Consider the following 26,640-nt stretch of genomic DNA (forward strand, 5'->3'; position numbering starts at 1 on the left):
TTTAGCACTTGAAGACTATATAATGAGCCTTCATTTTATGATTCCCTGTTATGAATAATGGAACAACTTATAAATGGGGGCACAAGCAACGTAGAACATGGTGACTTTATTCATCTTCGTTCACGAAAAGTTCTGACAGTTGCCCAAGATATAACCCCATCAGAGGACGGTGTGTTATACACTGGTGTGGTGGTGTGCATATTACAGTGCCAGACTGATGTTACAGTGTTGGGGTCTTTACAGTTAGCAAAGGAAAATCTGCCAAATAATAAGACACTAAAGAGACAACTGAAATGTTGTAGTTACCCTCTAGGGTAGTTTTTCTATCCTTACACATGTGTGTAATGTTTTCTGTAAATAGTCATGGATTTGGACAAATTTAGCTGTTACGTAATGGATCCAAAACAAAACCGCAGTAGTGGGTCAGAAAGGAGCAGTGTGACGATGGGCTGCTGCTCCACCTCTCCCCCAAAACAGCAAAAAGGAAGGGGGAGAAAGGGAAAGCTAAAAAAGAGCACTGTTTCAGAGGCTTTCATTGCCAGAGATCACACACCTGAGACCTACAATGTGTGTGTATGTGTGTGTTTTTATGCATATGCAAGTATAGAAATACATCCTTTTGCACGGATGTGTGGCTTCAGCCAATCTTTGTCTCCCAGAGATAAAAGCTGATGAGTTGTGTCTGTGTGGTATTGAGAAGTCTGATTTGGTCTCCATTATTTTCTTAATTCAGCATAATAAGCTTTTTAGAGACTGTTTTATCCTCTGGGCCTTCTCCAATATTTTCTAGAGAATCAGCTTGGTATCACATGTTAGACTGTGCACGCACTGGCGCCTGTTTTTAGATTGAAGTGAGATGAATGTAGCTTGTCTGCACACACTCGCTTGCCTGTGTCAGTGTGTTTGTGCATGCAAATCCGCATGCACTGTAGACTTGAGTTTATCTTTGGGTGTTTGTGTGCAAAGGAGCAAAGAGAGTGTGCGCATCTGTATGTGAATGAGCGGGAAAGATAGGTGGATATGCATATTGATGTGTGTCTGCTAATCTGCTTCTTATCTGCCTTATCCATCCATCCGTCTGTATTTGTCTAATGAATCGAATTTTGCGGCTCACTGTCTCTCGTCTGAACGGCAGGAGCAAGTCTTTGCGTGCTTATCTATTATTGTCTTCATATGTGTACCTTAATAAGAGAGATAGGGCTGAAAATCAGGAAGGGAAAATAACAAAGCCAACAGGCAAGCAGACAAAGAAGGGGCAGAAAGAGTTAATTAAGAGAACAGCTTGTTTGCTGTCTGTTCTTTGCTCTGAGTGCATGTCTGGTAAATTGAATAGAGTGTGTTTTGTTGTTGTCCACATGTGCTATTACATTTGTACAAATGTTCATCCTGAATGAGCTGATTGGGTCACGTGGTTTGCAGATGTGATGGATGGCAGCCTTTCATTCCCAGTGCGAGCTGGAACACACCTTCCCCCGCACTTCTGCAGTTTAACTGCAGTGGTCAAGAAGGATGGTGTGGGGATAGGGTGGGGGGTGGGCTCAGGCTGCTACAGAGGGATGATGGAGTGAATGAGAGATAAGAGGACTGGGGCCAGCATGAGCGAGCGAGGAAAAAATTAGATACCTGCCTGCCTCATTTGCGAACATATCATTATTCTTATTTTAGGATTTGTTAGGCTGCCAGACGCTCCTCGAGCACAACAAGTGATGTGCCTATGTTGAATCGTACAGGCCTGAGTAGATTGAGAGTGCAGGGGCTGTCAATAGATGCATGGCCCAGTCATCTTCTCAGGGAAGAGGGGGGAAAAAACAAACAAATGCATCTCATTATTGCAGCGCGCGCCTCTGCAGTGCTCTGGGTAACCCATCACAGTCCACACAGATTCAATTGCTTCTTTTAAATCAGTTTGAAGCTGCAGCCACATCTCATCTGTCTCAATAGCAGACTGGAGCCAATGGGCGACTCTGCACACAGCAACAGCTCCTCCTAGTGGCCAGTGATGAACTGTATGTTCCAAAGAGATGGAGAGGAGCTGTATGGCTGGCTGGTTTGGTTGCTTGTGGTCCAGCTGTTTACCTGCACATTAGCAGTGGATTTATCTCTGAATTCAGCAGCAGCAGCCATCCTCCTGCCCCTGCTCTCCTCTGCAGCTTGTCTTACACTCTCTTTTCATTCTCATACTCGCCTGCCAGAGTCTTTCATGTCTCTCTAACACACATGTATCCTTCCTGTACTTTCCAACTCTGCGTTCGGTCTCTGAACTCAGGCAGCCTTTGCACTTGATCTCTGATGAAAGAGAAGCAACCTAAACAGTAAGCATAGTTTGCAATTCTACAGGCTCACCCACTTGCTAAAAGCTGGCACAATAGACGATCAGGTTTCTGTAGCGTGTACATGATTGAACTGATAGTCTTGGTAAAGAGTGGCTCACAGATCTGCAGAAATCTCTTTGATGGTTAGTTGGTGACAGATTTCTCAATTTACTGCCAAGCAATTTCCGGTCCCTTGTGTTAAAAGCTATGTTTTTTTTCTGGAATTCCTATTTATGGTCAGATAAAAGGATTGTGGAGTAGAACAGTGGAGAAGTGAAGACTGCTTTGATCAATCCAGAAAGCACATATTTAGCTTGGGGGTGATCTGAGACGAGAAGTGTTTGGTGTTTGCTATGATAGATTAGCACTGGATCGGTTTCATCACTATTTCATCTCTGCATTCTCTTCTTGTCCACAATTTGTATTCTAACTCAACAGAACATCAAACCTCGCTGTAGTAAATCACTCAAAAGCTGACAGCATGACATTCCAGTCACTCCCAAATGTTGCGAGTGCTTATTATCATATCATTGCATAAGCTAATATCCATCTGTGATAGCGCCTGCTTCCTCTAACCAAAAATGAGTCGGATGAATATCAGGTTAATGATGTGATAAATATGAAACTTGAGCTGTTGCTTTCTCTCATTATTCAGTTCCTCCTTCCAAGCCATACTTTGAGGTGGACATGGCAACACCTTGGGTAGCAGGGAAGAAGTATGCTGTCACCTGTATCGCCCCTGATGCAAAGCCTGTGGCTGAAATCACACTTTATAAGGGTGAGTCACCCCTTTCAACTGCATTAAATGTGACAGAGATGGTCAGCCTGACAGGTTAGAACAAAAGGCAACATTCTCTCCGATGCTTTCCGTTCTTGGATCTCTGTGGGTCGTGACCTGAATGTTTAAACATGAAAACATTGCAGAGGATAAAATGCAGGTTCAGTAAAGATCTCTTATTTCATAGCCTTGGAATAGCAGAGTTGAGAGGAGCAGACTCTGTGTGGGAGGAAATAGCCTGAACATTTGAATTTCCAATTTCCACTGACTTTACAATCTCATGTACAGTGAATGTATCACAAGTTTGTGGTTGTTTACAAAACCAACTGCAATTTTTCCATTTTCTGTTTTTGCCTTTTGCTCCCCCGTCACACCTATTACACCGTGTATTGCTGAAACAGAGAGGGATAGATGTTCTATTGTTTTCTCTGGGTGTGAATTTGTCTACAGGGCTGTGTTCCTTCTTTCTTGTTAAAATGCACATCTTTATTGTGTTCAATACAAAGTAATTTTGTTTTGATTATGTTGTAATCTCAACACTGATTTGATTTCTTTAAGAGAGACAGAGGTATATGCTGTTTCTGTACCACTCACAGATACAAACTCCACACACAGATACACATGTGTATCATACTCCATCTAAACAAGAGTTTACTCACTGACAAAGACTTGATTCTGAAACATGTCTGAGTTTATTTTTAAGTTGAACGTGGATCTGCCATGACAATAAGGGCATTTTATTTTGTTTGTTTTTTTTAAATAGAGAGTGCCATTGAGTTTTCTTGTGATTTTTGAGTCTGCATGTATTCTTATCCAAAGAGCACCTCAACGATGTATCATCATACATGATGTTCACATGATATCTAATGAACTAGTGCCCCATGAATGATATTGCCCTCTTAATGTATGTTACATACTTATGGGGATGAGTGAGTACGCCATTATCTATATCTGTATCTGTATTTGTATCTGTATCTGTAGTGGTTCAAACACCTAAATTATTTGTAGTCATACCTGTACCCGGATGGGTGGCAAGAAGTTGTTATTTTAAGCCTGAAATTGATTTGCTTTGATCAGAAGTTGCAATATTTATTATTTATTAGAGAACTGTTCACAGAGCAGCCTCGGGATTGGGCTTCAAATCATTTTGGATAACAACACAAGAGTAAGAGATTGAACACACCTACCCAAATAAGGATTTTCCTTCATTGCAACCACGGATATTGACCTGTTTTACTCAGATGATATTTGTATTCATAAAAGTACATTATCCCTACAGGACACTCATTTCATTTAAGTTTCAACTCAACCCTAGTACTTCATGTAAAGTTGCTGTGGTAAGGTTTAGGAAAAGAAGCATGGTGATGATGTACCTTAATATAAAATCACTTGGCTTAACACAGTTCCAAATACCAGTGTCCTGGGGGATGGTCTTGTGTTGTTTGAGCTATACCTCCCAACCTGCCACCTCATGCAGACTTTAAGTCTTTATGATCCTCCTTTATTACTCCTGTTAGTGTAATGGTTATATAATCACAGCCTTCCTGATTACATGGGTTATATAGGATTTGTGGTGCATTATAGGGGGTGACAAATTATCGTCAGCCGATTATTGGTACCAATATTTGGCATTTTGCCAATTGTCTATATCAGTATTTTATTTTAATGATCGCAGATAAAGTTAATTAATCAAAAATTGAAGTGTTAGCATGGGAGGATCTTTTTACATTGTAAAATTTCTGAGCTATTTTTTTTAAAATTTATTCATTGTTTAGATTTTCACTTGACTTTATGAAAATAAAGTTGGTGCGAACTTGTTGGATATTATGTTAAATGTTTCAGTTTCGATTAAACATTTGCTAAAGGCAGGTTTGTTATATTCCAAATTCTAATTATTGTCAGAAAGATTTTCTTTTTGAAATTGTAAATGCATATCGGTTCCAAATATTGGTTATCGGTCACATTAACTACCAGTAATCGGTATCGGTACTAGCCCTGAAAAAACAATATCGGTCGACCCCTAGTGCATTACTTTTCGTAGGCGTACTAAGAAAAAAAGTGCACAAGAACAGCCTGATCTCACTCAAAGTCTAAGTCCAGGAAGCACTCCTACCCAAACCTTTTTTGAAACATGTTTATCATATTTTAGTGTTTACCATGCCACACAAGAATAACACAGATGTTTTTGTTTCACATGAGCAAATTTACACGCAGTCCTCTCCCTTTTTGTGTTCCTTCCCCCCATTGTGTCTTTTAGATGGAGTCGAGCTGACAGGTGCAGAGTCTTTCACCATGTCTGGCTCAAAGGATAAGCTCCTCAACACGCATGCTGAAGTAACGTATGTGTTCGCCCGACTGCCAGACACATTCTCCTCACCAACCTGCTCAATCTCTCCAAGTCTGTCTTTGTTTCTTGTTTCCCATGTTTTCACCCCGCTCTTATTTTCTCCCTCTGTCTTAGTGAGTACAATGAATTTCTGCACACAGCGAACGGTTACTTGGCACTGTGCGATTGAATTAGCTTCTGTCAAATGCACAAAATTACATTCTAGCAGCGAGACAGATCCGATCCTTGCCGGTTCGCCAGGTGCCTATACATTAAACAGGGCCATAGATTACTTTAATCCTGCTTGTCTCCTCTGTGTCAAAGATAATAACCTCTTGTCATATCCTGAGATAACATTGGTACTGAGGAGCTGCAACGCTGTTCAGCTCTATTGCAGAGCAGCCAAGGTCTTAAGCAATATTGATGCTCCTTCCCCATATTCACACTGAGCGTACGCAGCAGTGGGCCATGTGTGATTGTTACGGTTGACATTGTACTGTAATTTGATATAGAAGACATAAACTGAGAAAGTAAACTAGGCTCAGAATAAATCCACTGCACTGGAGGGACTAGGGGATCTTTCAGTGTACATCACAAAGTGCAATTTTGAAATTGAACAAGAGTGGGAAGTACGTGTACTCAAGTACAGAGAAAAATATAGTACTTGTTACTTCACTACACTATCTGACAGCCACAGATTAAGAGATTAAGAAACATATGATAAGATGTATGATATGAAATATGATAATAAAATATGACACATTGTTAAAGATTAAAAAGTGGTTCCCAGAATTTTGGGGGTTTGATCCCAAGTGAAGCCAAAGCATCTTGATAGCCATGTGGTGGCAGCCTTCAGTATAGGTCATAAACTATAAACTCAAACTACACAAATTTTTCCCAAAGATGGTTTCTGTCAATTTAGGTAGTTTTCATCATGCTTATGTATGTTCAAGTGTTAATTAAGTTTGATTTTAATTTGTTTTTTGATGCTTTAAAAGGGGGTGTGATGTCATGATTGACAGCTGTGCGAGCGCCACTCCGCCTGACAGAATGTCCTTCTCCACATTTAATTGCATTTATAAAAGTAGTAGTTCAATCTGATAAATATTTGTACCTGACAAAATGACCTACTCCACCTCAAAGAATGACTTACTCCCCATTTAACTACATTTGTACAGGTTGTGGTCTGTTCTGATAGACAGAATGACCCTCTCCACCTGACAGAAGGACCTCCTCCACATTTAATTACATTTACACAGGAAATAGTCCATTCTGATACATATTTGTAACTGACAGAATTACCTACTCCACCTAACAAGATAAGCTACTTCACATTGAACTACATTTATACAAGTTGTGGTTTATCCTGGTAGATATCTTCACGGGGGACTGGGGATCACATCCGCCCCAATATACAAAAGAGGGAATTTTGATCCTCCCAAACAATTGTCATTCTGTGTGTGTCCTGTGTTTTACTGAACATCCAACATGCAGCAGCTGGTTGGAAAGTTAATACTGAAAATGCACAGAAGTAGTTATTAGTAGTGAGTAGTTTAATTTTATGAATTCCTGTCTGTCTGAACCAAAGTAACTGAGGCAAAGAGATTAATTTTTACTATTTTCAACTGCTAATGAAAACAAGTAGTAATGAAAACAAACAACACACCTGGCTGATCACACAGCTGATCGATAGATTGCAGCAGACTGACAGTGCAGCACAGCACAGTGAAAGAGACAGGCAAACAGCAGAGATCTCAGCGTCAGAGTGCCTAAACAGTAAAAATGTTCAGCGGTGGGAGGTGACATTTTCAGACTTTACTGAAGTTTTTGTTTTAGTCACAGTTTTATTCAGATTGAATTCTTTATAAACACAACGAGTCATCGCTCCATTTCTCATCCAGCTGCCCTCTGCTGCTAGTGCTGTTATCGGGGGTGGATTTAGTGATTTGGGGGCCTGGTGCCCCAGCCCATCTGCCTTGCTTTGAGTTCACTTACTCTTTAACTGGGAATGGTGGTGGGCTGTTGGCAGCTGTAGAAGAAGTTATGCTTTTGAGTTCCAGGTGACCATAACTCGATACAGTGAAGTGCATTGCTTTGATTTCGTTATAGCTTTAAGAATTGTGAAGTGACCACTAGTGGCATCTCTAGTGGGTATAACAACAGTAATGACAATATACTTAAAGAACATTTTACTGATGGCACTGCTGTATTTTTACTAAGTGGAATTAGGCAAGTTTTTGGTTCATTTTATCATTATTAAGTAAATGTTAATTGTACAATGTAATGGCTCTGGAATTACGACATCACCTGTATTTAGATTGGTTCACTATGCAATTCTGTCTGCTGCTGGTTCCAATTCTCTGCTAAAATGCAGGTTTAATTTATGGCACAAAGTACGTCGGCTATTACACAACCAAAACAAGACGTGGATAGCACTTTGTTTTGACTGGTAGCTATCAGTAGCCATCCCCAGCTACCAGAGTATCAGTGTCAGGTTTAGCAGTTACTATCCCCAGTAGCAGAAATGGTGGACAGTAGCACAACCAAAGTAGCTGAGGAAACTCTACTCAGTAAAAGACAGAGCCCCACTGAACAGTTCTGAGGAAAACAGAATATGATTGATTTCTTTACAAAAGTTGTGCCAACAATAATGCACTTGAAAACGCCACTGGGGAAAAAAATGAGAAATTGTCTATTTCCTCGGTAAGTGTGACTGCAAGACTTTTCCTTGTAATAGATACATTAGATTAATGTATTGGTCCTTTTACTGCTACTGGTGGTGCATAACCATGATGTTATGTTTTGAGTGTTATCACTTTGTATGGTTCAATATAAACTTTCTTCTTTTATCCTTCTCGTTTTGTCCGTCTTTGTGTTACCTCTCAAAGGGTCACCGCTCTGAGCTCTGATAATGGGAGGCAGCTTGCATGTCATGCCAAGAACCCCGCCCTTTTCCGGCCTGTGGAGACCACAATGACCATGAGTGTGTACTGTGAGTGTCTCAACCTGTCTCTAATCTGACAGTCAACACCCCCTCGCTTTTGAAATACACACTCAACCACACAACCTCGGGGAGGCCCAAGGGTATCCGGCCTTGCGCACTCAGTCTTTGTTAGCGGTCCAAGGAGAAACATTCAACCCGAAGGCAAACTCACACCTACTTCCATACAGCACGGGTGTGACTGCCTCCAGTTCACAAGGCTGACCCTGGTGGGCTGAAATGAATACGAATACGTTTTCTTACTTAAAGCCACGTAACCGTGTCCACAGAGGCGGTTAGAAGCGTTAAATCATACACCAACTCTGCAATTAGCGTTGAATTCCTTTAAATTTACTGTTTTATTCAATAAGCTTAAAATCATCTACACCCTTAGTCTTATTTCCCCAATGCTAACCAAAACACATAAACTAATTATTAGACCAACTGAGATGGATTATATCAGTGACGCTTCAAGTACTGAATTTTGTAAAAATTATAATAACTAATATGGGAAGCTAAGGCCACCACAGTTAATAATAATGAATCCTGCAAAACTAACCCAGCAACTTTTGTGCTCATCAGCTCGAATTAAATTTAGAATCCACTGAGGCAGGAGGGGCGGCACTCTCTGTTGCTTTTTTCTTTCATGTTATTATCACAAACCGTGTGACAGTATATAATAAAATTGCTACCGCATCACACAAAGGTGAGATGACACACATGCTGTCTCTGGCTCTCATTGCATTTGGCGTTTCTTTTTTCCCCTTATTTGGCGAGGCAACAATGAAAGCCATTGTTGCTGAATGCACAAACAGTGCGACACCGCAGCCACTGTTTACTACAGTTGGTTTAGTATTTTCCACTCTGTTGATCAGTTGAAGTAATTGATTGTTTAGGCCTGAGAGTCTACCCACCTGCTTCTCCCAGGCCTAAATCATGTTGTTGATTAAAGTGGAGCGGGGCTGCTGACACCTTCAGCAGCGAGCGCTCCCTCCAGCTCAGCTGCCGTATTATCCACAGGCTGACTAGACGCCTTAATGTTGTCTCTATCTATACTCCTCCACATTAGAAGCCGCTGCTGCTGATTTAACAACCACCAATAACCGTGAGCACTCCTCCCTTCCTTTCTGGCTCTCTGCTCTGTATTAAACAACATGGGCTCTATGCTAAGTGCTAATGTTGCAGAACTTGGGACCACCGCTGCAGTCTTACTCAGCATGCCAGCCCATCAAAGCCAGCGCGGTGGCCATTTTAAGCCAGCCAGATTGTTAGCAAGGTGGCAATTTGTCACACTGGCCCAGGGTCTGCAGGCTGCTCTCTGAAACTGATTGCAGCAATAACAAAGGCCCGTCCTCCTCTATTTACTGCATATATTTTATTCAAGGGAGCTGTAATTTATTCATTTTTCACGTTGCCTTATTACTGTTTGAACATCTGTTATTTTGCTTTATGGACTGGATCCAGCTGACTGCTCCCTTAATACTTAATGCTTTCATCAGATCTGGACTTCTTATCCCACAGTCATGTTAAATGTGCCCAATTTATTGGCCCTGTCTCAACAAATAGGGATGCTCCCTACTCAATTGCCAAGAGTGCTCTCATCGCAGTGCAGTTTCTTTTATATGTCATCCTATTGATGGTCACTCTATCCCCCCCGTTCCCCTGAGTTACCACATCCCTTCTCTTCCCTCACCTTTTTCTCTTCCGTTTTCTATCGTCCTCTATGCCTATCCCCTTTGTCAAGTGCATTTTATTTTTGTCTCTCATTTCCTGGCAGTCCCGCCTCAGCCTCCAGTTATTGTAGGTCTGGAGAGAGAGGAAGTCAAAGCGGGGCGAATGCTCGTGTTGGAGTGTGTGTCTCATGATGGAAACCCCCTAGCTGCTCTCCACTGGACCAAGGTAAATCTTTAGCACCATCTGTTAAGGAGGCTTTGTAACACACTGTCACACTGGCAAAATGAGCTATTTTAGTTTAACAACTTGCAGTGTAAGTATCCCAGCGTCCACAGCTTCTGTACTTTATTGACTGCACCATATGGGACTATGCAATTATTTAAACGTATTCTTGACCTTTTGAATCTCATGGGTTCATTTTGTGTGTCAGAATGGAGAAGTTTTGTCAACGACTTGGGAAGTGGACAATGCAGCGCAAAAGTCCAGCAGCATTCTCAACCTGAGGATCAGCCCCGAAGACAACCAGGCAGTGTTGTGCTGTGAGAGCGTCAATCTGGTGTCCCTGTCACCTCTGTCTGTCAGCCGCAAAATCGCTGTCCTCTGTGAGTGAAAATATTGCTCGATATAGTGCACAGAGCTGCAACACACACACATACACACTCACTTTTACGCAAAAAAAGCACTGGCAGAACTCGCAGCAATGGATTATTTAGGATATGGACACGAGGCAGAGGAATATAATAAGAGTCTTACCTCCAAAACCAATTCTTTTGCTGCCCCAGCATAAATTCTAATGCTAATATCATTAATGAAACTAATGGTTATTATGGCTGCAGCCCATATTTCCCGGCTGCCTCCAGATTAGTATCACTGCATGCTCTTTCATAGCTGCTACACTAATTCAGCTGAATTGCTTCAATGCACAATCCTGAGGCAGTAAAGCCTACACTTTGTGCGATAGTAACGCCCATGGTTAATAGATTATACTTTTCTCTCTGAATATAAAATGTTTGTTTCAGCAACAATAAAACAAATACAGAATTAATATTCAGCAGCCTTGGTGCGCTGAGTCTAACAATAGCCTGATTTCCACTACAGAGCCAGACAATGTAAGTCAGAGCTTTAAATGCTGTGTGATTGATCCACCTGTTTTATGTAAATATGCTTTGAATTAGGAAAAAAAAAAATACTTTGCTCGTGCTGTGTAAAGGTGGCTGAAGTTACTCCTCCTTTTCCTCTCAAAGCCCCTAGCAGACCCTGGTGCCATGCCTCACAGTCATCCATTCAGGGATGTTGAAAATGAGCTGCTGACTGCCTGACTGCGCTCTAGGCACTGGCAGAAGCTGGAGGGCACAGAATATGTCTCTCTGGTGTAATATGAATATGGCTCTTTTACCTAACGGCACCTGCTTAATTTCAACAGTCTTTGTGTGTGGCATGCACAAATGCATCCCGTTCTGCGTCTCATGTGAGATAGACGCAAATACAAATAAAGATTTACATACATGACCCCTCCTTCCCCATGTCTGCCAGCTCAGTACCCCAGTCTTTGTATTCCCCCGAAGGCTTTATGCAGCTGCATCACTTTGCCTGCAGCTATTGTACCCTGTCTCCCCCTGTGGTTAAAACGAAGCAGACTTGAGAAACCACATTGAAAACCTCCTGAGAAAACAAGTTGCCACTCAAAGTGATTTTCCTTCTCACCCTTGATTCCGCTCCATGTTTCTCATCCAAAAATAGTTGCGCTGCTACTGTGATCAGAATAGGTAGCTGTTGAATGTACTATTCATGGGCGATATTTTTACTGACTTGTCTTTGTATGCCAATGTACGTGTGTGTGTGTGCGCGACAGTTGAGCCGGCAGAGGTGACGCTGGTGGGTTCGTCCACAGCCATCGAGGGGCAGGACTTGACTCTGAGCTGCTACGCCGCCTCCAGTAATCCGCCTGTCCAGATTCGATGGTGGCTGGGCTACAAGGAGCTCAACACCACTGTTGTGACTATGGAAGAGGTGGGTCTACACAGCACACAATGGGTTAGTCGAAGCAGGTAGACAAGAGCGATGTTGGCACGAGTACACAATGAGTTGTAATTGGTGATCGTGCTGATCAGTGTAAAGAGGATACTGAAAAAGGATGTGTTTTTTTTTTCTTTTTTTTGTGGTGAACGTAAGACATAAAAGGCAAAGTGCAAAAGCATTGCCCTTCAGTCAAGCTCGCCTTTAGGGTACCAACAAAAAACTTCTAAAATGCCTCCCACCGAATTAAAAGAATCTTAAAAATGAAATGTGACCTCGTGAACCTTTTATAGATGAAAGAAAACGGTGTGACCATGAGCAGTGCGTCTGAATAGACCCGCTGCAGCTTTGCAAATGAATCAGCAGCCGGTTCCAAAAAGAGTATTCTGCTGCTCTTCTCCTCTTTTGTGTATGTTAATAAGATCAAAGTGAATAAAAGCTGACACAGAAGATGAGCATTATTAAACAAGCTCTTTATTCATCTGGCAGCAGCATTTTCATTTGATCTTACACAAGGCACTCAGTGTGCTGTGTGTGAGCTTTAATGCATCTGAAACAGTGTGAGGTTAATGAAGACTGACGCTCCTGTCCAGGGTCTTTGTTAGTCTTTCTGACTGTGGCTTTTACAGTAATCACCACAATAATGGCTTTAATAACCAGATGTGCTGCACAGGCATGACCACTATCAGGCAGGTGCAAAATGACGCTTTGCTCAATTTATAACAGTGTGCAAAGCAGGAGAGTCAGATGAATATGCTTATTTATCACAGACTATGCACAACATCAGTCATTACAGCAGCTAATTTGCCATCTGTATTCGCCAAGACAAACCAGTGTGGGTTGTTTTTCTCTCAGATTTTTTTCCACCTCTCTCTCCGAAGACTGAGAATGCCAGAGACCAAGGCTGTCTGTCCCCAGACTGAACTGTCATGTGTGCATTGTGTCTGCAGGGAGACAATGGTGGGATGACAACCATGTCCAACATGACCCACAGGGTCTCCCGGGAGGAGGATGGGCTGAAACTCACCTGTGAGGCTTTCAACAAGGGCACACACTTCTCCATGACCCAGTTCACAACACTCAGTGTCTACCGTGAGTGAGCTTAAGTGTAGCTGCTTTAAAAACGTTTAGAATAAATGATTGTTTGTTACATTCAAGTCATTGTCAAACTAGTTCACACGATGCTGATTAAGCCTATCAGCACCAGGGAAAGCTCTCTGTATTTCTCACAACGCACAGGGTGTTGGTGTCTGTGGCCACACTCTTGCACAGTTGTACCAAAAGTGATGCGTTTTACGTCAGTCAGATCAAAAAGAGGGAGGGATTCATTTAATGTATTATACTTATGGTTTGTTTTGTTTTTGCTATCTTTTTGCAGTTTTTTTCCCTCTATGCTTTATCTGTATCTGTGCGATCTGATATTTTGATGGAATATATGTTGACATTTAAAAAAAATATATTTTAAAAACCCAGCAACCTCCAAGGCTGAAAAATTAAGCCAACACGGAAGTGCCAAAAAAAAAAAAAAAAAAAGAAAAAAGAAAAAAAGGAAGATCATTGAATGGCCTCTTGAGGCTGGCTCCAAAACTGAGTCAAGTCAAGTCAAGTCAGTTTTATTTATATAGCCCATTATCACAAAACAAGGATTGCCTCAGAGGGCTTTACAGTGTACGACATCCCTCTGCCCTTAGACCCTCACATCACCCAAGGAAAAACTCCCCAAAAAGAACCCCTGTAACGGGGAAAAAAAAGAGGAAGAAACCTCAGGAAGAGCGGTAGAGGATAGTGAGGGATCCCTCTTCCAGGACGGACAGACGAGCAATAGATGTCGTAAATAGCAAGTGAAATACAATCATGGCAAAAAGGAAAGAGAAAGAGAGGGGGAGAGGGGAGAGAGGAGGGGGGCACAGAACAATAGAAACAGATGCATGTCATATTACAATAATGGTAGGTGTGAAATTAGTAATTGCTCTCTATGATGATGTTGATAGAGATGATAACAGTCTCATGCATATGTGAAAGGGAGTTGTCCAAAGGCAAGATCACGGCATCGGCGCAACCAGGACCAGACCACGATCAGGGCGAGCGGGGGGCACAGAATCAGTACAGCCACAGCACGAGCACAACCAAAGGCAGGGTCGCAGCATCAGCACAGCTATCACCACGGTCAGGCACAGTCAAGGTTACAGCCAGGATCCAGGGAAACTAGGAAACAAGGGAGCAGGAACGCTCCCGAGAGGCAACGGGATTAGCGTAGTGCAGTTCAACAGACCCAGGCTCTGTAATCGCGAGCCCCAGGTAGTGAGAGTACCACATGGCTATCACAGAGCTAAGTTAAGCTTGCACATGGCAATGCAGTAAACAGACATGCATGATTTCTGATGGCAGCATTGAGAGAAGGAAAGGAGCTCAGCATATCAGAGGAAGTCCCCCGGCAGGTTAAACCTATGTCAGCCTAACTATGGGCTGGACCAGGCAACCTGAGCCAGCCCTAATTATAAGCTTTATTAAAGAGGAAGGTCTTAAGTCTACCCTTAAAAGTTGAAACGGTGTCTGCCTCCCTGACCGAAAATGGAAGATGGTTCCATAGGAGAGGAGCGTGGTAGCTGAAGGCTCTGGTTCCTAACCTACTTTTGGAAATTTTGGGAACCACAAGTAACCCTGCGTTTTCAGAGCGCAGTGATCTCAGTCAATCCTCATAGACACCCATGTTAAAATGCCCAACTTTACAGCAGAATTAAACATGTTTATAGTCTCTGTACACGATTTCAACACTAATGAACATTTTATGGGGGTGAATTTTTATTTAATCCTATTTAAATTGTATTAAAATTAGGCATATTTAAGGGAGGGGCTGCTTGAGTGACAGGGTGTCTGCTGATAGTGTCTTCGGCTTCCAGTTAGACCTAGCCCTCATTCTTCCACAGCTTTAACCTCTCTTTCAAATATGAACACTTCTGGCTCCAAAAAAATAAGACAACTGGCTGATATGCTGAACTTGAGTCTTCAAAATGGCAAAACATTTCTGGAGTGGGTGCTTCAGATGGAAAAGAAACTTGATGTTTTGTGGAAGGATTTAAGTCAAAAAAGTACTTGAAGACAGCATTTCTGGGGGTGGTGGAGATGTGACGAGCTCACTCACAAGCATATATCATAAGCATGCATCAACAGTGTTTATATAATTATTCTCTCTGGCAGATGGGGGAGACAAAAGTTTAGCATTTCAGCTTTAAACAGTTTTATACATAACCAACATAAAAAAATCACCATAAAGGTTCAAAATAAAGTTTTAATTTAGTACCACTTTTTAAATCTTATCAAAAACACATCCATCATGGTTCAGGAGGGGTCAGTTGTAATTACAGCTCTGAATGTCATGAAATGCAAAATGGCGAATTTATCTCTTGACAAATATAACTCTCAACTTTGAATGTGCAGTTATTTTCCAGGCCTGTCTTTTATATGTGTTTGAGGAAATGTTTTCTGTACAGATATTCAAATTAAAAATATTCTGAATAACTGGTCTCTATATACAGTTATAAAAAACTGGTCTGCTAAACATGTATGGCCAAAAAAAATAACCTAAAGCTTAGTTTTCCACTAACTTTCAGACTCTTGTTGACCCTTTTTTCTAACAGACCCCCCTCAAAAGGTATGGCTCGATGCTCCCCCGCAAGATGTCCCCCTTCGGTCAGGGACCACGGTCCGTCTCACTTGCTTCTCCACTGGAGGGAATCCCACAGGGACTCTGACCTGGTTCAAGGTTAGCGTGTGCTGTATTTGCAGGCCTGTCTGTGTGATGCAGAGCATATACACTTCTCTGTGTAATACTCTTCCTTCCTGTTTTAGAATGGAAGGACTGTGGCTGATGCACTGAAGCAGACGTCTTTTGATCGAGGGGTCGCTCGAGAACTGGTTCTTGCCCTGGCAGCAAGTGACAACATGGCCACGTACCGCTGTGATGCCACAAACAAGGCGAGGAAGACCATCTCTGCAGAGACTAAGCTCATGGTTCACTGTGAGTTAGTTTGGAGCTCCAACACAAACACGGCTTTACTTCAGTCAAACTCAGCTGAGAGAAAAGTTCAATGTCAGAGAAATGGATTTGATATAAACCTGTTGACACAGATTTTTGCTGCATCCTTTTGCACTCTTCATCTTGATACTGTCAGTGAGTGTTTTCTTGTTTACTCCTTGGTTTTCCAGTTCCGGCAATAAGTATGAAGATCTCAACCAAACAGAAGGAGCTACGTCGAGGCCAGGTGCTAACTTTGGAGTGCCAGTCTGGAAGCAGTAATCCAAAGGCCAGCATCTCCTGGAGCTTGGGTGCACTCAGGTTTGGCAAAGCAGTGGGTGGAAAAGCCGACAGCACACAGTGATATCAACACGGGCCTTTTCCTACAAAATGATACAGCTAATTCAGTGTCAGAATGAGTCTCTGAATGACTGATGTTTATCCTGTTAAATAATATTCATGATTGTTTGGTGAACTCCCCTGTTGATTGGATTTGCTGGAAGCAGTTTGTTTTCTTAGATTCCAGGGAGTGGAGCAGCCATCCAGGAGAGCTCAGTTTGGCGGTGTGTCAGTGCACAGTTCTCTGTCCCTGAATCTGAGTTCACAGCATCACAACCAGAGGGTCATTTGCCAGGCCTACAGTCCTGTGCTAGCAGAGGGGGCTAACACATTCTTCAAACTCAATGTGCTTTGTAAGTCGAGGGTGAATCGTTTGTTTCGTTCTTTCTTGTTTCCTTTCTTCTTTGCGAGTGACCATGTGATGTGTTTCGCACAAATCTTTAAACGATGCATAATGATGATGGTGCAGATGTAAGCTGCTTTGCTGGTGTACTTTTGCACAGAAATGTCAGCGTATAGCATGTGTTTTTTTTTTGTTTTTTTTGTTTGTTTACTGGAAACCTTTGTTGCGATTTGTGGGTCTGTTGAGCTCTGCGGCAGTGTGTCCTAATTGTGCATTTGCTTTGCTGCATGGCCATGTTTGTCTTTGATGCCATTTCACAGGCAGCAGCCAGCCGCTGCTTCAAAGCTTGGTGCTGTGTATGAGCATGAAGGAATGTCACTGTGTGTTTGTGCGGAGCTGCCGTTGGACAACAGTACTGTCACTCGTCGTTTTAATGCCTGTCCCTCTCCCTCCCGCATTGCCTTACTCCCCCGTCGTCTAAGTATGTGAAGTTGGTTAGATCTGGAATTATTGGTGGGATGTCGACTTTCTACTGGTTTGACTCTCATTAGTGTCTCTTCCTGCTTTCATGCTCAACATGTTCTGTGTGTCTTTGTGTTCACTCTTGCTTGGTCTTGTCGTTCCGTGAGCCGAAGTTTGTATTTATGCCTCAGCTCATGTACTTTTGGTGTAAATCCAACTTACTGTAGCTGAATTTGTGTGCCTTTTCTGTGTCAGACCCACCAGAGTTCAGCCCCGAGCAGCCAACGCAGGTCCAAGTGGTGGAGGATGACATGGCAACCATCCCACTGCTGGTCTCAGCTAACCCAGAGGAGGTCTCCTGCATCTGGCTGCACCGCAGGGAGAAGCTGGTCAAAGGTGATCCAGGGCTGTGTGATGGCTCTATAAACCAGGTCCTAGTTGAGCTGAGCCAGCAAGTAAGCACTCAGCTCTGCCATTCAGGGTCTGAATAAAACATGGCAGGTTAGCCAGCATGGGACCCTGCCAAATGTGATTCTCATTATGGCTCTAATGTATGCAGTCTAAATGAGGTTTGCTGTCTCCCTGAATACAACACAACGGTTCTAAACCTGGCTTCTCCTCCAGGCCGGTGTCATCAGGGCCCTGCTGCACCCACTCTCTTTCTCTGTTAACTCTGTTAGCTCCATCAGACGCGGCCCCCGCCATAAAATGACTGTATCCTGAATGTGGAAACCCACCTATTACATTTTGACTGCTGTGGTACAGGAGGTGTCTCTCACACAGCCTATTGTTGGCTTGCTGTGGGAATCAAGCCAGGCCAATCAATAATGCAGGATTAGATGTCACTTAGAGACTAGTGGCCAGAGGACACACGGTTGATGAGCGTGTAATGAATACTTAATTTACCATTGTTTTGCGTGTGCATTTGTGTCTCTGTGTGTGTGATTTTGAAAAGAGGGGGATCTGCGCTACCACTGGTCAGACGATAACACGCTGGAGATCAAGAATGTGACGAGGAAAGATGCTGGAGTTTACACTATCAAGTGTGCAAATGATGAGGGCGTCAACCAGCTCTCCATCATGCTGGACGTTCAATGTAAGGACCTACATGCATGGGTGGCAGCGGCACCATGAATGTAATTTTTCCTCATGTGTTCTGATATTTATTTTACCTTTGAAAGCAAGTTTAATTATTTAAAATAACTCCTATAGGTTAATTAAAGTACCCATAGCTCTTACCAGAGGAAAGATTGACAAAACAGAAAAATATATAAAAATGGCAAGGAGAGGATAGGTGAGAAAATATAGAACTGGCACATTTTCTGAGAGCCATTCATAATTAATCACTCTTTTTTTCCCTTTCTGGCATGCCGTTACACCTGTGGACCCTGTGGGTCACAAGTCAACCACATCATTTACCTCTGCTGAATAGCGTCCTCCCTTTCAATACAGAGAATCAGCACAATTTTTGTTGCGTATAAATGTCAATTTTGTGCATTGGATGTGAATCTGTAGGCTGTTTTTTGAACTTGTCTAGATCTGCTCAGAATCAGAACCGTTAGTGCATCAGCACACACAGACACACTCCGTCATCAATTTTGACTTTCAGCACCTAACCAGCAAACATGCCACATTCATTAGGCCTCCATGCAAGGCCACGCATCTCCACTGCTGCCCCAGGCCCAGCCTCGAGCTGCAGGCCCTCTGCCCCGATACTGATGATTAAATAATGGAAGTGTTGAAAATGTAGGTCTGCCTGTTTCACCAAAGCCCATGGTACATGCCTAATGGATTCCTCCATCCTGATCTGACTGGGCTTGACAGTTGTAGATATTCATAATGTATGTAGGATTGTAGTAGCTTTTATGGGTGGCAGTGTAGCCCACTTAACAATGTCGGCCTTGGTTAGCGGGCCAACATTGGTGGATGCCGCCAACCCTGAGGTCTACGTCTCTGTAGTGTTTCCAACCACTGTTCCTAAAGTGTGAACATAGGTTTAGACATGTAGGCACTAATGGCCTTATTGTTGAGTACTTGGCACCCATGGGAAGTATAAAAAGCTTGTGAGGTAGCAGCAAATAAAGACAAGCAGAGGAGCCGTGCAGTCAGGAAGGAGAGACGACTTAATGAAAAGAGAGGAACTGGTCAGTCTGTCATAGTCCATAATCCGGTATAATTAAAGGATGCTAGAAAAAGGCAAATTTTTTGTGTCTGTCCAACCAAGACTGGACTTCTAAAACACGTTAATATGTTAGACTGATGGAAATCGTACTGAGTTGACTTTCTCAAAGTTGGATGAACACATCTAGATAATGTGATTGGTGATTGTTTGTTATTTATGTGGGGCGGATGCAAAATGGACAAGGCTTTTTTTTTTTATTAGGCACTGAGGAGGAACTTGTGTTTTTTAATTTTGGCTTACCTAAGAGACATCAGACTTAAAATGGTAGTATTTTGTATTTATTGTAAATAAAAGTCACACCCCAGCCACCTCCCTCCTTTGAAAAGTAAAGTACAGTCCCTTAGAGGGTTTGGGTCACGTTTAGGTAAGAGTAACACATATCGACGGGGAAAGGGTCTTCAACAAAACACCAGCACAGAGGCCATGCAATATCCTGCTGTGGACAGGGCCGCAGCTAAACATATTTTAGCCACCTAAAAAATCAATATCAGTTCAAGTGTACATTATATTTGAATATTTGCGTCGCTTTACTCGAGGCAGCTGTAGACCAACAACTCTGCCATTTGGTGGACTAAAATGATTAAAATGTTTTTCTCAGTGGAGTCTGGGATTTTTGATGTAAAAGCTTCAAATGGTCATCCCTGTGGAGGGCCTTCTGGGTCAAATGACCAATTCTTAGTTTGCCTGCAGAAGCATCTGTAATCCTCCAACTTAAATAGAAGTTAATGGCATTGTATGTGAAACAAAGAGGCCAATTAGGACAGGGTTATGAACCAGTGCAAAGGCAAACGACTGTAAGAGTAATTATAGCAATGCTGGTTTAATTGCTTGGCAAATGATTTGTCCCAAGTTGGCATGTTAACCTTTGGTCCTGCCTTGGCCTTGTCCCTTTTTCTTACTCTCAGATGCTCCCAGTGTCAAGGCAGAGAAAGACCCCGTGTTAGTAAACGTAGGGGATACAGCAGACCTGATATGTGTGGCAGATGCCAACCCCATTATACCTGACATGTTCTCTTGGAAATGGCTGGTGAGAACACGACACTCACATGTATACATACACAGGAAGACGGTCTTCCCTTGAATTATATTACCCTTATCTGGCTTGCTTTCTATTATTTTATCCGTTCTTCCCGTTTATCACTGGCCTTTCTAAATGCACAGATGCACCATATTTCACTGGCTCTAACTATCCTTCCACCCCACCTCTTCCTACTCCACACACAGCCCAAATCCAGAAAAATAGCTTTCATTACTGCTGCGTGACTAAAGGGCACATTCGTCAATGTGGCGTGGTCTCTGTATCTACTGATGCCTTCTCCGGTCTAACCCACCCCCTGGCAATACTGTGTGTCCCGCTTTCAACCTGCACAGCCCCTCCTTTTCTCTTTCCCTGTGGCTCTCCAACCCTTGGCATTATCTTTCTCTGTCCTCTGAGCTTGTTCCCCTGACGCCCTTCCCGTCCCCACCTCAAGCCCTGATGGTTTCAACTCTCCCTCACTGTCTACCTGCCTCGCTCTCACACAGCCCCCTCCTACTCCAGCCGAGAGGAGGGGAGTGTGTTTTGAGGGATAGCTGCTGTCCGCCGCTCATTCCCCCTCACTTTGTCTTCCGCAGGGAGAAGGGGAGGTGGAGATGGGACAGGAGACCCAGGAAGACGAATCTGGCCTCCTGACTATCTATGATGTGACTCGGGCTCATGCTGGTCTTTACCAGTGCAGAGCCCATAATGGCTTAGCACCCCCTGCCACTGTAGATGTGCAGCTGGTAGTACAATGTAAGTTTGTAGTATTTATTCTGTGCCAGAGGGGAACAAAATAAACATGGACACCTATTTGGTGAAACATGCATGTGTTTTATGCCTCCGCACCGACAATAGCTGAGGTCAGGGGCATTATGTTTTTGCATTGTCCGAGTGGCCGGCTGCAACATTCTTGTGATTGTTATATCCCCTCAAATGCTTCAAGGGAATTTCATCAAATTTGTTTGGACTCAACGATGAGCTGATTTGAATTTGGTATTCAAAGGTCAAGGTAACTGTGACCTTGCATCCGTCTTATTTTTGTGAACACAATATCTGAAGCTTACCTTTAGGGAGTTTCCTCAAATTTGGCACAAACGTCCATTTGGACTCGAGAATGAACTGATTAGAATCAGGTGGTCAAAGGTCATTGTCACAGTGATCTCATACAATATGTTTTTGGCCATAACTCAAGACCCACCTTGAAACTGTTCTGCTTGTATAGATCTTCTGTGTGTGAAGCATCCATGTTTCACACACATGAATGTAAACAATAAGTGCAACTTGACTGGTGTGCGGAGGTATACAACCATGTGGCGGTATATCTAGTTGTATTTGTCGACATATACACGTGTTAGTTAAAGCTTGTATTGTGCCTGGATAAATAATCTCCATCTCGTCTCGTGCAGTCAAACCAGAGCTTCAGAAAGGGGCCCAATGGAGGAAGGTAGCAAGTAGAGGGGATGGCACCGCTACAGCTGAGGTAGTGTGTCAGGCAGAGGGTTTTCCTCGTGTCGACTTCTCTTGGGAAAAAAATGGTGTATGCATGGACTTTGCAAACCCCAGGTCAGAAATTAGGGATTATTCCTTTTTCAAATCCTTTTCTTGAAATTCTTTTCACTATTAACTTTGGTGCTGCAGTCAGCATTTGGTTACATACTGATGAATCCTAAAAATTAAATTAGGTTTTACCCTAATATAATATATTCTTTTGCTATTTCTTGCTATTTCACCACTAAATCCAGATTAAGTGCATTTTATACTTTGCTTTTCACTATGCAAATACCTGTTTAATGCTTCTTTGATGTGTGAAATTGGGTGACTTAGTGCAATCTGCAGGACATCACAATCCCTGCTGTCTTCCTGCTCAGGATTTATCTCTCTTACTGTGTGTATGTGTGTGTGTGTGTGTGTGTGTGTGTGTGTGTGCCTGTGTACATATGTGCGTGCTGCAGGTATGAGGAGCGGACCGTGAGGGAGGGCTTCCTCCACACCAGCACAGTCAGAGTTGTAAATGTGAGCGCAGCCCTGGACTATGCTGTCTTCAGCTGCACTGCTCGCAACTCACTTGGGGAAGACAAGCTAGACATTCAGCTCGTCAGCACAAGTACAGTATCTGTGGTTATTTGTGGTTCCTGTGTGTATGGGTATGTTTCTTCGGGTGACTGAGGTTGTCCTGTGGAAACCATTTATTGCTAAATCGTCATTTTTTCATGAGCTAAGTAAAAGAGCCCTGTTTCAGTGTAGTAATGCATTATCTCAGATCATTTAATGGGTCGTTCAGAGCTTTATTTGGCTGCATTTGTGGAAGAATTTTCTCATTTCATAGAGGAACATCTGATCCTTCAGAACGATTAAATAAATATTTTTCCTTGGACAGCAACAATAGTTAAAGGAATACTGAGCCCCTCCAAATGACTGTTTGTATAAATAACTCACCCTGTGTTACACTGAATTTGTGAACAAAACTTGTGAATGAAGAATACAGAAAAGGTCAGAATTATTGATGAACTTAAGTTATAGGGGTCCACGTTCAATATCAGAAAAACTGTATCAAAATATTTGTTTATAAACTTTCACACAACTCGTGCAGTACAATCCAAGTCTCATTTATCCTGTCATATGCTCAGTACTTTCCAAACACATGTATTTTCACTAAAACCTTACTGTGTAAAACATAAATGCATCAACAGCTCTGTTGCGCTATTCATTGGTACATGAGACCAAATGATTTAAATATTGCGGTTGAATTGAAACTGCATGTGCTGGGGAAGTACTGTGATGTATGATGAATATATGAGATTATGCTGTACGAGTTTTGTCACAGTTTGTTTTTAGAGGTTTTGATATAGTTTTGTTATTATTACATATGGTCTTCACTTAAAGTCATCGTAATTTTTCTCTATTTTCTGTTTCTTCACTATGGAGGCATGCAAGAATTCACCCAACGCGGGGTGAGTTATTCAAATACAAATGATCATTGGGGGTTTCCTTTTAAAATGCATCAAACTTTTTTAATCCAACTGAATGAAATAATGTGTATGTAATATGTTGAATGAAAGAGTAACTAGTAATATCCAGCTACTGAGTTTGAACACTTAACTGCAGTTCCACAAAGCTTCAGCTGCTTTTAGCCTCTTTCTACTCATTGTTTTGGTAATCTGACCAGTACATAGACTGTATAGTAGAATCTTAGTGCTCTCATCAGCACACTCTCCACAATCTAAAAATCATTAGCAGCTATATTCACCAAGTAAGCAAGTATAAGCTACCTGCAGAGGACCTAATTCAGGGAGTGGATTATGAAGAAAGCAAAGTGATGAAAAGACTCAGATAGACAGTTAGGGTCTAAACCAGAGCTACATGGCATGTACATTTTAGATAGTGTAGATGCGTGAGTGATAAAGCAACCTGCTAAACCTGCAGTATTGAATGTCAAGCCTGTGTTACTATTGGCTTGTTAGAGACTTTCTGCTCCCCGATGGTCAAAAATCACCTACTGCATCTTTAAATGAATGGCAAATGATCAAAGTCAGTGGTTAGGGCGCACAACATGTAGGGATTATGCATAGCACGTACTTGGCAGTAGAGCACAAACTATTCCTTTGGTTCTAATTTGGCAGCATCTCAAAATAATTGTGTCTGTGCTGCTTTTGTCCAAGCTTTATCAGCCTTTTCCAGCAACATTACAATAGTGTGGGAGGGCCATTGAGCGTGCAGAATTCTGTAAACCGGAGAGAGCTGTTGCTCCTGAGTGTCAGCCCTTTAAGGAACTTATTCCATTGCTCTATCTCTACCTTATCATTTAGCCCATAGCAGTACTTCACTTCTCCCTCAGATAATGCTGCAGTGATATGCTTTGCTCTCCCGGCGTGCTTAGACTTTCTGCCTTCCAGCTACCAGTGTATCCTTGCACCACCGCCATTATCAACACAGTCCTGCTCTCAGCGAAGGCCCACAGCCATCATTGGACACATTTAATGTTTACTATAAAAACCATAAAATACAATCCAATATTGGCCCTGTTTTTCCCCTGTCATTTTTTTAGTGCTGTGAATATTCATAATTAATCTGACGCAGTGATAATAAATTTTATATGCTTCCTTATCAATTTAGAGCTCCAAAGGAAGAGAGAGGCGCTTTTTTTTCGTAGCATGGCGCTCTTTGGATTTGAAGGAGAAGAGATCCAAATAAGGCTGACCTCTTTGCCCTGGAATCTTATGAGCAGAGCTGATAGTGGGAATTATTTACTCTGCAAACTGGGCTGCAGCCTGGAGCCAGAGACGAGTGGAGCATCCCCTTCTTATGTTGCTACTCGACTATCTCTCCTCCTTCTCTCCTTGACTATCTCTCCCTCTGCCCCCAAAACCACCCTTCTTTTTTCTCCATGCTCCAAATGCAAAATAATCCACTTTTCCTTCACTACCCTGACTGGAGCAGTGCCTCATGTCAGACTGAAGGCCTGGTTAGCCTCCTTTGATCTTTGTTCACCATATTGATCATAATCAAGAGGCTTCATCCGTCATTGCATGACTTTGGTTGGATAAATTGGACAAATCAGCCACTTTGTTCTGAGAGGGATCAGCCACGGATCTGCCTGTGTCTCCTGATCATTCATACAACAAAGCACAACCTTAAGAAAAAGCAGAAAAGGAGTGGTGGGCTGTTAGAAAATCCAAAGCTGTTGCTGTCAAAAAAAGCCTGTGGAATAAACTGTGACTAAGAAGAGAAACATTTTATAAAAAACAAAGAGGCTCACTGACAAGTTTTGACCATGGATATCATCTCTTCTCCTCCCTGATTTCATTATATTCACTCATATTTATCATGAGTGCTTATTATCAGTTTTCTTCATTAAATCATCCAGACTTAAAATGCTGTAGTACCTAAAAATATGTGTCACAGCCCAATTACACAACGTCCACCCCCAAATCAACACTTTTCTCTCAAGTAAACAGTTATTACTGTTACTTCTCCTACTTGCATCTAATAGTAAGAATAATTGTGTTTTCAAACACAACTGTATGACCAATGGGAAAAGTGAGAATAGCTCAGATCATTTTTCCTTCCTCTTCTATTTCAATCAAGATGAACATCTGCTCTGCACTCTCTTTTAGTAATATCAATTTGTCTGTTTATAACTGCTCCAAAGCAGAGCAGGAGGCCGTAGGGGAAGCATGCTCCTAAAGGCCAGCAGGGCCTCAGGTGTCATTTCACAGTCTGCAGGTATAATCACTTGACTATCTTATCGCACACATCTCCATTTCCGGGCACCTAAAGCCTTTTCAAAAAAACACCTGTCAAGTGAGGATGTTCTGCTCTTCAGTATTCTTACAAATCTGAGCGCATGTTTGCTTTTTATCACATTTCTTCCTTTCTTTTGCCCCCAGGTCACCCAGATCCTCCTTCGTCATTTCGTCAAGTCAGCGTCTCCCACGACTCGGTCACTCTGGAGTGGATCCCTGGTTTCAACGGCGGTTTGCGGCAAAGATTTCGAGTGAGGTGAGATATCAAGGGAAGATGTTGGTTTAAGAATGACAGCCTTTCATAATAACACAGAGCCTTTGGTTGGCAGATACCGCTGGGATCAGTCAGCCAGTTTCCTCTACATGGACGTCTTTCCTCCCAGAGCAACAACCTTCACTGTCACTGGCCTGCAGCCTGTCACCACCTACAACTTCTCTGTCAATGCACTCAATGCAATGGGAGAGAGTGACTATGCTGACAACAATGCAATACTGACCATCACCACCAAGGGTCAGTTTGGAGTAACCCCCAGCTTGACACTGAAGGGACTCTACTGCACAACCATCTGATAACATATCATGCTTACATGTGTTGCATGTAAGTTTCTCCCTTTCTTTCTCTACAGAGAGGCCTGAAGAAGAAAAAGTCCCAACAGATGATGACTCAGTCCCTTTGAGTGAGTCTTTTATGACAACTCCCTGAAAAAAGCTCTTAAGGGCAGTTGGAAATTGCTGTTTGCATAGCAGCTAGCTTCATTTGGCTAAATCATGTTAATGTATGCACCTCCAAGGATGTTAATGTTTGCTCTACGAGAGTAGTGGTTGTCATGGTGCCCACCCATGCCTTATCCCCTCTGCTAGTCTTTAATCAATAAAGACAATTCAGAGAGTTAGGTCTGTCCCAGTCAATCTTTATCTCTGCAGATTTCCATATTACTCCCTTTTTAAC

General features: G+C 42.5%; 1 protein-coding gene across 1 annotated transcript in view; it reads left to right on the forward strand.

The window, feature by feature from the left end:
* The window catches only part of nphs1 (NPHS1 adhesion molecule, nephrin), an 81,377-nt gene that overhangs the window by 45,631 nt on the left and 9,106 nt on the right, over positions 1-26,640 (forward strand). The window contains exons 7-26 of the mRNA XM_088084130.1: positions 2,968-3,090; positions 5,348-5,429; positions 8,305-8,408; positions 10,174-10,295; positions 10,501-10,672; positions 11,923-12,080; positions 13,037-13,178; positions 15,725-15,849; positions 15,936-16,104; positions 16,293-16,422; positions 16,621-16,793; positions 17,501-17,641; positions 18,201-18,341; positions 20,333-20,454; positions 21,042-21,201; positions 21,855-22,011; positions 22,401-22,552; positions 25,836-25,947; positions 26,021-26,202; positions 26,318-26,368. Of these exons, the coding sequence (XP_087940256.1) occupies positions 2,968-3,090; positions 5,348-5,429; positions 8,305-8,408; positions 10,174-10,295; positions 10,501-10,672; positions 11,923-12,080; positions 13,037-13,178; positions 15,725-15,849; positions 15,936-16,104; positions 16,293-16,422; positions 16,621-16,793; positions 17,501-17,641; positions 18,201-18,341; positions 20,333-20,454; positions 21,042-21,201; positions 21,855-22,011; positions 22,401-22,552; positions 25,836-25,947; positions 26,021-26,202; positions 26,318-26,368 (2,718 nt within the window). The remainder of the gene's footprint in view (positions 1-2,967; positions 3,091-5,347; positions 5,430-8,304; positions 8,409-10,173; positions 10,296-10,500; positions 10,673-11,922; positions 12,081-13,036; positions 13,179-15,724; positions 15,850-15,935; positions 16,105-16,292; positions 16,423-16,620; positions 16,794-17,500; positions 17,642-18,200; positions 18,342-20,332; positions 20,455-21,041; positions 21,202-21,854; positions 22,012-22,400; positions 22,553-25,835; positions 25,948-26,020; positions 26,203-26,317; positions 26,369-26,640) is intronic.

The sequence above is a fragment of the Plectropomus leopardus genome, chromosome 11, assembly GCF_026936395.1.
Source record: "Plectropomus leopardus strain MGB_pleo_1.0 chromosome 11, ASM2693639v1, whole genome shotgun sequence".
NCBI lineage: Eukaryota > Metazoa > Chordata > Actinopteri > Perciformes > Serranidae > Plectropomus > Plectropomus leopardus.